The sequence below is a fragment of the Bos javanicus genome, chromosome 14, assembly GCF_032452875.1.
Source record: "Bos javanicus breed banteng chromosome 14, ARS-OSU_banteng_1.0, whole genome shotgun sequence".
NCBI classification, from domain to species: domain Eukaryota; kingdom Metazoa; phylum Chordata; class Mammalia; order Artiodactyla; family Bovidae; genus Bos; species Bos javanicus.
This window is the reverse complement of record NC_083881.1, coordinates 30,356,903-30,368,811: the sequence shown is the minus strand read 5'-3', so window position 1 is coordinate 30,368,811 and position 11,909 is coordinate 30,356,903. Positions and strand designations below refer to the sequence as shown.

The 11,909-nt window shown below is 44.2% G+C and overlaps 1 protein-coding gene across 6 annotated transcripts in view; it reads left to right on the top strand.

Moving 5' to 3' along the window:
* Positions 1-3,720: 3,720 nt before the first annotated feature.
* Positions 3,721-11,909, top strand: part of PDE7A (phosphodiesterase 7A) — a 113,026-nt gene continuing 104,837 nt past the window's right edge. For 5 of the 6 annotated variants that reach the window (XR_009740831.1, XR_009740832.1, XR_009740830.1 and 2 more), the window contains exon 1: positions 3,721-4,360. Coding sequence is in view for 2 of the 6 variants with exons in the window: in XM_061438877.1 (XP_061294861.1) it covers positions 4,223-4,360 (138 nt within the window). In the remaining 4 variants the exon portion in view is untranslated. The remainder of the gene's footprint in view (positions 4,361-11,909) is intronic. The other variant, XM_061438875.1, reaches the window with a different exon arrangement.

The following is an 11,909-nucleotide window of genomic DNA, read 5'->3' as shown; positions in this document are numbered from 1 at the left end:
GTCATAACTTTTCTTCCAAGGAGTAAGCGTCTTTATTTCATGGCTGCAGTCACCATCTGCAGTGATTTTGGAGCCCAAAAAATAAAGTCTGACACTGTTTCCCCATTTATTTGCCATGAAGTGATGGACTGGATGCCATGATCTTAGTTTTCTGAATGTTGAGCTTTAAGCCAACTTTCTCACTCTCCTCTTTCACTTTCATCAAGAGGCTCTTTAGTTCTTCTTCACTTTCTGTCATAAGGGTGGTGTCATCTGCATATCTGAGGTTATTGATATTTCTCCCGGCAGTCTTGGTTCCAGCTTGTGCTTCATCCAGCCCAGCGTTTCTCATAATGTACTCTGCATAAAAATAAGCAGGGTGACCATATACAGCCTTGACATACTCCTTTTCCTATTTGGAACCAGTCTGTTGTTCCATGTCCAGTTCTAACTGTTGCTTCCTGACCTGCATATAGATTTCCCAAGAGGCAAGACAGGTGGTCTGGTATTTCCATCTCTTTCAGAATTTTCCACAGTTTATTGTAATCCACAGTCAAAGGCTTTGGCATAGTCAACAAAGCAGAAATAGATGTTTTTCTGGAACTCTCTTGCTTTTTTGATGATCCAGTGGATGTTGGCAATTTGATATCTGGTTCCTCTGCCTTTTCTAAAACCAACTTGAACATCTGGAAGTTCATTGTTCATGTACTGCTGAAGCCTGGGTTGGAGAATTTTGAGCATTACTTTACTAGTGTGTGAGGTGAGTGCCTTACAGTGTGTTAACAGTAGGTAAACTTGTATCTTAGTATATAAGTTACAGAATAGCCAAGGTATACTGTAACTTGTCAAGAAGAGGAATTAAAATCACTCTAAGGTTCTGTCCTCTTTGAGGGAAGTAGGGAGTTGTTTTGGGTTATATGAAAGTTACATTATATGGACAGAGGCATGATTTTGCTATCATTTTTATTTGAAAATTAAATATGATTAAAAGAGTGTGTATGGATGTCAAGTTGGTGAGTATTTGGAGTGGAATGGTTTTGTACTCAGGAATTAGCTAAGCTGGAACTGGATTTCCCAGAATTCTCTTCCTTTTATAGTTTTGGTTATAGTTGGCCACAGTAGAAATTTGCGAGAGAATTACAAAGTGGAAGTGAAGCAGCAGCCATTACACTTGAAAGATCTGCACGGGGTCCCAGACCCCACTGTGATTTGGCACATGACCTGCTAACTCTTCTCCCTGGCAGCAGAGCCTGCAGCTCCTCTGGCTTCTCTGCCTCCTGGACCAGACACAGGTGTGGCCAATCACTCACTCTCTCTCTCCCTTCCCTATTGGTTCTGTTTTTCTGAAGAATACACTCTCCAATAGTCAAGAACACTGAAAACAGCTGAAGTTCTGGTCTCTAAAAAGCACATGGTGTGGTGGCAATGCATGGCTCTGAAATAGTACAGTACCGAGTTAAGTGGCACAAATTGTTTATGGTCTCAAACTTGATTCCCCATCTATAGAACTGGGATCAAGTTTTTACTTATGTGGCTGTTGCATAGGGTTAAGTTAAACATTGTATGTAGACTATCTATCATGGTTCGCAGTGGGTGAATAGGAAATGTCAGCTCCCCTCTCTGAATCATTTGAGTCTTCTCAAATGACTTAATCAAACTTGAGTCTCTTAGATGTTACTAAATATGACAGTTATTTTGGCATATACTGTCTGATATCACACCAATATTGCCTTCTGGGTGTTTAGATGAACACAGAATTAAGATGTTATTGGAGGTAAGTTCTGCCATTTATCTGTGGAAGATCTTAGGCAAGTTATGTTTCCCTCAGCCTCGTTTCAATTTAGAAACTATTGCCTCATGGGGTTTTCATCAGAAGTAAGCAAGAGAGTACTCAGCTTAATCACAAGCATACAGAGGGTGCTCAATACATGTGTGAGATGTTGTGGGAGTAATTAGGGTTTCAAAGACCTGGGACCCTTTGATGCAGTCCTTACACCTGAACAGAGGGCTCCTCCAGCAATAAATACAAAGAAACAATAAGGGGCTAAAAATAATACAGGTATGCATGCACAGCTGGGGCAAATTATGAACAATAAGCTACAAAAAGACCAAAAACCCAACTGCCACTTCTGAGATGTGGGGAGCAAAAGCAGGGTACTGTGTATTATTTCTGCACACAACATCATCAAAGGGCTGGGTAGACCACCTAGGCCACCTCTCCAGCATGACCTCAGGACCCCTACCCTCACTCCATTTAAGGGACAGGCTCATGCCCCTCCCCCCTCTCCCCCAGGGAGCTAGCAAGGGGATCTGTTGCTAGTTTTCACTCCCTCCTGCAGTAGCATGAGGCCCAATAAAGCCTTACTTGAACTTTCCATCTGGCTCCTATCCAAGAGTCCAAGGACATGGGTTGGTAAAAGTTGCGCTTAAGGGAAGCTTCCACTTAGTGAAGACAAAAAAAATCCATGAAACCACAGTGGAAGTGATGTCTTTTTGAATAGTAGAAAGCGGACAAATTGAAAAATACCCGCAAAGACGTAGAAAGTATTAAGTGATACACAAGAAACAGATGCCGTGGAAAGATAAAAGGTTTTGCAGACTTCTGTTGATTTATGGAATCACGAGCGTATGATATCTGATCTCATCCGAACGGGTTATGCAGTACATTCAAAGACCTGCCACCTTGCCAGTGGCTGGTCATAGCACGTAAGTGGAAGGGTGGGTCCCCTGAGAGCAGAGCCCAAGCAATTTTGCCAACCGGGGAGAGCTGGTTTAGGCTGATGTCCCAGAGGCTGGAATGCACTTGAAACAAAGAGTTGCAGCTGAAAAGCTTTCACGGTTTGAGGAAAAACGTGACAAAATAAACCTGCAGTCTACAACTCGGGTCAAGAGTTTTCCTCCTGCCTTCTAAAAATCGAAGCCAAGAAACAAAAACAAGTTTGGTAAAAGGGCGTGCAGTCTCTTTTCCCCCTTTGTCTTCTCATTTTCATTCTTCTCTTCTCATTTTTTCCAGTGCATACTCTCACTTCTTCTTTCTCAGTCTCGGGTGTTTTCCCTCCAACCCATCGCCCCCTCCTCATGCCCGCTTATCTGGGCTCTGCTCTCCGCCCCTCCACCCGGGACGGCCCCAGGGCCCGCACCTGCCAGGGGAGCGCTCGACCCCGACCCTCCCGGGGTGCTGGCAGTGACGTAGAGGGGAGTCCGGTGGCCGCGCGGCCCGCCGACGTCACTGCCGCAGCGGTCCCCAACGAGCCCCAAGAATGGGAATTCAAGGAGGGAAACACGGCGGTGACCCCGCAGTCAGGGCTGAGCGCTGCGACTGGGCCGCGTGCTTGGGGTTTCCGAAGCGAAAAGGCCGGAATCGCGCCTCTCGCGTAGGCGGAGCCCACCCCACACCCTCAGCGCGCGCCCCAACGCTAGAGTTTAGCGATAAGGGGGAATATCCCCATACGGTGGGGCCTCGTGCGCACGCGCCTTGGCCAGGGTGGTGGAGTGCTGCAGGACGAGGGTGGGTCGGGGAGGAGGGCAGCGGGAGGGGATGGTGAGTGAGCCCCGAGGTGCGGCCCCGGGGGAGGGCGGCTCAACCCCACCACCGCTAGCCCGGCTCCCTAGGCGCTGCGGCGGCGCGGGGCCTGCGGCGCGGCGTCGTGACGTCACGGTGGCGGCGGCCGTGGTTGGCGCAGGGTCCGCGGCTGCAAAGTGTGAATTACGCCGGGCTCGCGCCGGCGGCGGAGTGAAGTCAGGCTCCGGGGGAGGGGAGGGGAGGGGAGGGGGCAGGACCGCGGCCGGAGCTGGTGCCTGCATCCGAGCCCCGCGCGCGTAGGGTCTCGCTGCTGGCTCCAGCTGTGTGTTCTTGCACCGCTTTGCTCTGTTTTTGCTCCGTTCCTGCTCCGCTGCCCTCCCACCCCCCGCCCCGGACCCTCTCCTCTGGGCCGAACAGCCTGGGGACGCCGGGGTTCCCCCTCCGATTTGGCGGGTGCTGCCTTCGCTTGCACCCCGGGAGCCGGGCGCGAGCTGGTCTTCGTTAACTGTCGCCGCGGCCGCCGCAGCGCCTTCCCGCCGGTGTCCACGGCGGAGTGTTGGGGTGGGGGAGGCGTGAGCGCGGCTTCCCGGCCCGGGGTCGGCGCCCGCTCGCCCTGCCCCCGCCTCGGCCCGGCGCCCCCGAGCCGCGGCCCCTTCCCAGCGCAGGGGCCGGCGGCCGCGGCAGGGCGGGCGCCGCGCGGGGGCAGGGCGGGCGTATTCAATGGAAGTATGTTACCAGCTGCCGGTGCTGCCTCTGGACAGGCCGGTCCCCCAGCACGTCCTCAGCCGCCGAGGAGCCATCAGCTTCAGCTCCAGCTCCGCGCTCTTCGGCTGCCCCAATCCCCGGCAGCTCTCCCAGGTAAACGCCGCCGCCGGGGCCCCCACACTTGGGGGCTGCTCTTTTGTTTACCTCCTTCCACCTGGCTTCACCTCCGCGACCCCTACTCCCCAGTCCTCGCCGTTCACCCCCCCGACCAGCACTACCCGTTGTTTGGGGATGTCTAGGCTGACCCCCCTCGATTCGAGAGGCTTTTCTTTGATCCTCGGGACTCAAACCTCACCCCACCCCCCACCCCGGCCTGCTCGATGCTGGACCCGGGTGGGCTCTGGGAACCTCTTCGTACCCTCCCCAGGCGCGCCCCCCTCTGTGCCCAGCGGCTTAAGGGTCCGGAATGACTTAAGTCGTCTTCCTTTTCTTGACTTCTCAGTCTGGAAGTTGGGCCTCTTTCTTACTTGTGGTCCTGGGCACACCTGGCCACCCCGCACCCCTACACACCTGTGCTGGATTTGCGCCTCCCGCGCGCCCCGCGGTGCTGGGATAGTCCTGCAGTTCTCCGAACAATAGGCCGATTCTCGGTTGCTCGTCTCCCTACTTACTCGATTCTGTGGATGGACCCTAAGTGAGGTCGGAGAAACAAGTATTCACAGTGCCTCCTCAAAGCTTCGGTTTCCGGAAGGTTGATAGCCAGGAATCAGTTTTATTTTTAATTTGATAAGATTTTTAAGAGAAAAACTACTGATGGAGCACTCACAGGAAGACTTTGTTTTGAATGGTCCAGTACCAGTTGCTCCTGAGAATTTCGGTTTTTTGGTTTTTTCCCCCGTAGTGATGCTGTTGGCCCAGCCTCTTATTTCTGGCTGATTTTGATTGCCAGATTTAAAATAGGGAGGACAGAAGAATTTTGTTTACATTTGAACTGATTGCCCTCCATTTCTGCTGCCAGAACGTTACATGTTAATGATCACATTTTAAGTCACATATGTTTGTTTTTCCTGTTGATTAATATTAGCTTCTTTTATGGGAGCATATCTCCCCCCCCACACACACACAAGTATATTGTAAGTAACTTGAACCCGGTCTGTATTTCTTTTTTTTTACTGGCACCTGATAGAGATTTCTTAGAGTAGATGTGTCCAGTAAATATTTGTCATTTGCTTCTTTGCCTAAATAGTTTGGCGAGAGAGAGCAGAAGCCTATATTTGGGTTTCTCTGAATTGTTTTTATTTAAAATCAGACTTCTTTCACAGGACAAAGTGGTATGCTAATGAGGTCAGAGTCAACTTGTAAAGATTACTGTAAGTGACATTTAAAAATAATGTTATGTAGTTATTTTGAAAGTTAGGTCCATGATCTGCCCTTACAGTACTGCTTAAAGCATTTTCAGGTTCCAAATTTTAAAAAATTGATACTAATGGATTAAAAAGGTTTTTAATGGTAGTAACTCTTTTTCCTTTCTCATATCAGTAGCGCATGACTAATACTCATTTCCGGTTCAGTCTAAATGTTATAATGAAGGCAATCAGTTATCACTTGTAAAATTATAAAAGGTGAATAAGGTTAGTTGTGCTCCCCAAGGAGAAAATGAATGATATCGGAGATTCCAAGGGAATTAATACAAGTAAGGCTGATGCCAGGGGTTTTACCTGATGCCTTAATTAATCCTCAGAGACCAATTTTAAGCCCCATTCCTTCTTAATTCATTTCCTACCTTTAGATATAAATGGGTAATGGAATTTTAAAATTGATTGTGGCAGATAAAGCAAATATTGGATAGTCACACTGTAATGCCATGCCATACTTAGTCGCTTAGTCGTCTCTGACTCTTTGGCATCCTTTGGCCAGGCTCCTCTGTTCGTAGGATTCTCCAGGCAACAATACTGGAGTGGGTTGCCATTTTCCTTCTCCAGGGGATCTTCCCAACCCAGGATCCAACCTTCGTCTCTTGCATTGCATGCAGATTGTTTTACCTTCTGAATCATTTGGGAAGATGACTATACTTACTCTTAAAACTTAAAAAAAAAAAATTGTTTGTACCCCAAAGTGACGTGTACAGAAACTTCTGGTTCTCCTGAATTTTCAACTTAGTGATGGCCAACATTAAAATGACATTAAACTTACCATGGTGCTGAGTGGGTATGTTTATCATTTTCAAATTTTTTAATAATCATTTAATACTAAAACATACATCATAGTGATTTGTTTTAGGCCAATGGGAATTTGTAATAGACTGAAAAAGAGACAAATCTTGGAACCTTAATCAGAGCTTCTAAAGTAAATATTTGGTTAAATCAAAAGCTTCATTTACCCTTGAATCTTGAGTTTCTAAGTCTAGAGCTACAGGAATTATAAAAAGTTTAGGTGGTTTTGTAGTTTCATTGAAAAGACTTGAGGAAACCTGTTCTTGTTTTTTTCCTCCTTAGGTACTAAGTAGAAGTCATTTTAGAGTACTTCTATTTTTTTTTTTTTTTAGAGTACTTCTATTTTAAAATATGTTCACAACTAGCAATCTTTTCATTTTTCAATTTTTACTTTCATATTGGAGCCCAGTTCATAGTAGGGACTTAGTAAATACTGGCTGAATGAGTGAATAGCTAATGCAGTTATCACTGACTGAGCCTCAGTTGAAAATAGGAAATCAACATAAAGACTTTCATCCAGGTCTAGCAGTAACTGATTTATCCAAAACTTGCTTTGGAGTTTGTAACTGTAGACTTTTTAACAGATTCAGGAAATCAGAAGACTCTGAGCAGCCAAAGGAGATTTGGAGATCCTCTGAGTTCTGACAAACTCCTTTTCCAAGTAACGGCACATTTGCAGGGGGCTTGGAGGCTTCTGGAGTCAGGTTTACACTGAGAGCGGCAAAGGTTGACAACTGATGCACCATAAGCTCAAGACTGCAAGAAACACTCTTCAAAACCAGCATCTTTGAAAAAGTTTGGCATCTTAAGTGTCTACAGCACAATCATGTTTTTGACATTAGTCAAAATAGTATTTAATAGAATCTGTTTTTAAAAGTTTAAAGATTGATACTGTTTAAAACAAACAAAACCTCCAGTTTGTGTTGGTGCTTAAATGGGAAAGCATGAGTTATCTGGAAAGTTCATTTATGTGGAGCACCAGTTCTCCCAAGGATGCCAAGTAAATGAGGCATTAACTTTTTGTTTTAAAACAGGTCATGTACTACTTTCTTGAATGGTTGATAATGAGGTTTTTGAATTATTTGAAAAATAAGGATAATAGATTTTTGTGTGTGTGTGTGGCCATTTTGGGGATTTTTGTTAGCTGAATTTAAACATTTCTCTCGCAGAATACCTTTGTTATTTGGAAAACAAAAATGTGAGACCAGAAATTATCTTGTTCACCACTGTGGCCACAGTGCTTTTCATAGGTAGGTGCTTATTAAGTGTGGAAGTTGAGTTAGTATATTGGTAGCATGCCAAAACAGCACTGCTGCTGCTGCTGCTGCTAAGTCGCTTCAGTCGTGTCCGACTCTGCGACCCCATGGACTGCAGCCTACCAGGCTCTTCTGTCCATGGGATTCTCCAGGCAAGAATACTGGAGTGGGGTGCCATTCACGTGGGATTATTTCAATCAGATTTTGTATGCACTGGAAACGAATCTAATTTGGGTGAGAAATCTGAGGTGTTCAGTTTTTTTAAAATGATCATAAGTCTATGGTATGTATTATTATTGAACAAAATTTGGGGATCTAATGTGCAAACATGTTTTTAGTACTGTAATAAGCTAAATTTGATTTCTGATTTAGCATCTATATCTTTTTTATAGACTTAATTTTTTTAGAGCAGTTCTATGTTCATGGCACAATTGAGTAGAACATGGAGAGATGCACCCCTCCCCTGTTAACATCTCCTACCTGTGAGATATTTTATCATTTGTTACAGTTGTAACATTTGTTACAACTGCTGAACCTACCTCTGCACATCATTATCACCCAGAGGTGCATCCTTTGCCATAGGGTTCATTATTGGTATCTTTTTTTTTTTTAATACAGAAACTATTTCACAAATATTTACTGAACACCTTCTGTGAATGTGTTAGGTACTGAGAAAATGCAAAGAATTAGTTAAAAAAAAAAAAATCATTTGTGAGCCTGCCAGCCTAACCAGGTTTTTCTTTTTGAAGCCTTGCCGTCCTTATTCATAAACATTTTTAACTTGTAGTCATAGTGTACATCTGTCATCCTTAGCAGTGTTCTTAGTATAGGAAAGATTATCAGAGTCCTGTGTGTGCTGGAACAGTTCAGAGCCCCTTGGAAAACAGTTGATTCCTCCTTGAAGAAGCTTACAGAATTTTGGTGAGGAAAATGGTATGGTTATATGTGATATACTTGTCTAGTGGCATTATCAAGGTGTCATGAGACTACAAGAAGGTAAGCTTCACTTGGTAGTTCCTTAGGCTAAGGTTAAGAAGATATTTCTGGGTAAATGGGTGCATGTAAGGGAGAAGGAGAGACATGACACAGCTAAGTAGATGAATAGACTATCAGAAGAAGTTTTTCTGATGATGGCAATGTTTCCTGTATTATCTAATAGTCAACAGTCATGTATCAGGGCCTCCCAGCTGGTGCTAATGGTAAAGAATCCACCTGCCAATGCAGGAGTTGTGGGTTTGATCCCTATGTCAGGAATATCCCCTGGAGAAGGAAATGGCAACCCACTCCAGTATTCTTGCCTGGAAAATGCCATGGACAGAGGAGCCTGGTGGACTACAGTCCATGGGATCACAAAGAGTTGGACATGACTGAGCAGCTGAGCACACACACACAGCCATGTATATAGCTGGATGAGCACTTGAAGTGTGGCTAGTTTTGACTGTGGGTTTGAATTTTCAGTTGAGTTCTGTTTAAATAGCTGCATGTGGCTATTGGCTCAGGTATTGGCAGATGTGGTGCGTAGTTGTAGTTGATGGTGGTTAGTGGTGATGCGATGTTGATCTGTCAGTAGCTCATTCTTTGGATGCTAAATGTAAGAGTTCCTTTCGGGCTGTTGCTGTTATCTGCAAAACTTCATTTAATACCTTCATGCAAGTTTGATCAGGTCTTTAGAGTGAAATCACTTGATTGGGTCAGGAGGTAGGAAAGCTTTTTGACTTTCTCGAATCTTCACTTTTATGGTTCAAAGATGAATGAGCATATCTCTTTCCAATTGTATAGTATGCAGTCGTGATACTATATGTTAGATAAACATTTAAAATATTTTATAAACACTTAAGTAAATGCTTTATTGCTTCCGTAGATGTGCTGTGGTACACTGTTTGTTTTCACTTGCAGTAAACAAGAGTACACTTTCTGATATGTTTTTGTACATTTGCATTTCCTCTTTTGTGACATTTCCTCTGCTTCAGTTCAGTTCAGTCACTCAGTAGTGTCCAACTCTTTGTGACCCCGTAGACTGCAGCACACCAGGCTTCCCTGTCCATCACCAACTCCTGGAGCTTGCTCAAACTCATGTTCATCGAGTCAGTGATGCCATCCAACCATCTCATCCTCTGTTGTCCGCTTCTCCTCCCACCTTCAATCTTTCCCAGCATCAGGGTCTTTTCAAATAAGTCAGCTCTTCACATCAGGTGGCCAAAGTATAGGAGTTTCAGCTTCAGCATCAGTCCTTCCAATGAACACCCAGGATTGATCTCCTTTAGGATGGACTGGTTGGATCTTCTTGCAGTCCAAGGGACTCTCAAGAGTCTTCTCCAACACCACAGTTCAAAAGCATCAATTCTTTGGTGCTCAGCTTTCTTCACAGTCCAACTCTCACATTCATACATGACTACTGGGAAAACCATAGCTTTAATTAGATGGACCTTTGTTGGCAAAGTAATGTCTCTGCTTTTGAATATGCTGTCTATGTTGGTCATAGCTTTTCTTCCAAGGAGGAAGCATCTTTTAATTTCATGGCTGCAGTCACCGTCTGCAGTGATTTTGGAGCCCCCAAATATAAAGTCCCTCCTTTGCATATCCTGTGCTTATTTATGGCTGCTGTTATCTACCTAATAGATGGTAAAGGTGCACTGTTTCAAATGTTAGCATAGCTGCAAGGCTCTTCACTAGCCTGTGTTCAGAAGCCAGTGGGGAGGATGATGGAGGGGGCGGGGAGGGTCGTGTAGCCAGTGGTGAACCAGGGAGTGATTCTGTTTCTGAGACTTTCTTCCTGCCCACTAGGCACTCCTTTGGTAGGAACCTTGGTTTCATTGTTCTGTTTGCAGAAAGGGTTCATAATTTGATTTAAATTCAGTGCTCCCATGTTTGGGCTTTTACTTCAAAATAAACGTGTGTGTGTGTATTTATACTGCAAATACCTGCTCCCACATAATATTAATGTAAATTTATAGTGTATTTGGACTGTAGTTTTGACTGAAGATTAGGGTGTTGAAATTGTTGGTTTATACGTTGTCATCAGGAGCATGTGTCGTCTGTGGGATGTGAAAGGTTGAGAGGTTTTAGCCCTTTGTCCAGATTTTGTGGCTTTGTTGCATTGCCTAGAGTTCTGTCAGTTGTATATACTGGATACTCAAAAGTTCTTTTTTAAACATGGAAGCCCTGCTAGAGGTAAAATATTAAGCCCTTTACAGGAGTTAGGAAGATCAGGGGGCTCACTTTAGGGGAAAACAGGGAGGGATGTGTGCCATCCATTCTTTTTGAAGCAGTTTGATAAGACTTCTGCTAACTCTTCCTTCCCTCCTTCCCTTCATTCTTTTCAAAAAGGGTTAGAGCAGTTTTAGAGAATTGAATTCTTTTCTGAGGATGGATACAGAGACAAGCTCGGAAGAGGAGACCTAAAGAAAGGGAAATAGACAAAGTTTAGCTTGACTCAATTTTTGTCTAGAATCATTAATAGTTATAGAGACCTTAGGAAATTTTACATGATAAAGATCCCTCACTGCATGCAGATACTCTTAATGAATTTAATTTTTTTTGTCTGTACTATAGACTGTGTATCACATTTGCTGTGTTTTTGTAAAATCTTTCTAATTTTTTTAGAAATCTCTTGACTCATTATCTTTTTTTCACTCAGTATCTTTAGTCAAAGTTTTCTGGACCTTCTTACATTCCCTTTGACCACTCCAGAAAACTTCAACAATTGATTTTTATTCTTCTAATTAAAAAAAAAAGTCAAAACCTATTTTATTATTGCTACACATTGTTCATATTTTATCATTTGAATTGAGAGAAATTGAGTGTTTATTCTCTTCCACATTTAAATGGTCTGTTCTTGCCTGAAATTAAGGTAAATTTTTACGTTGTTGACAAATACACCTTTCAAAAGATTATTCATGAGTGAATGATACTTTGTATGGTTGCATTCGGGTATAAATGTTCATGTGATCAGGGTATGGGGAAAGGAATAAAAATTATATTTGTAGATGAGCCTTCTAAGCATGCAGGGCTTCATTTTGGCTGCTGGCAGAGAGCCTTCTTAAGGGACCAGTGCCACTGATCTTGTGATGGACACGAATCTCTCCTGCTTCTAATTTTGAATGGGAATTTAGGATTCTTGCTCCATGCCTCCACCTGCTGGTAGGGATTGGCGCTTCGTTTTCAGAAGATGGCTAGAGGGAGAAGGCAGGGACAAAGGCAGGGAGGGCATAGTTTGGGAAAGAAAAATTGTTA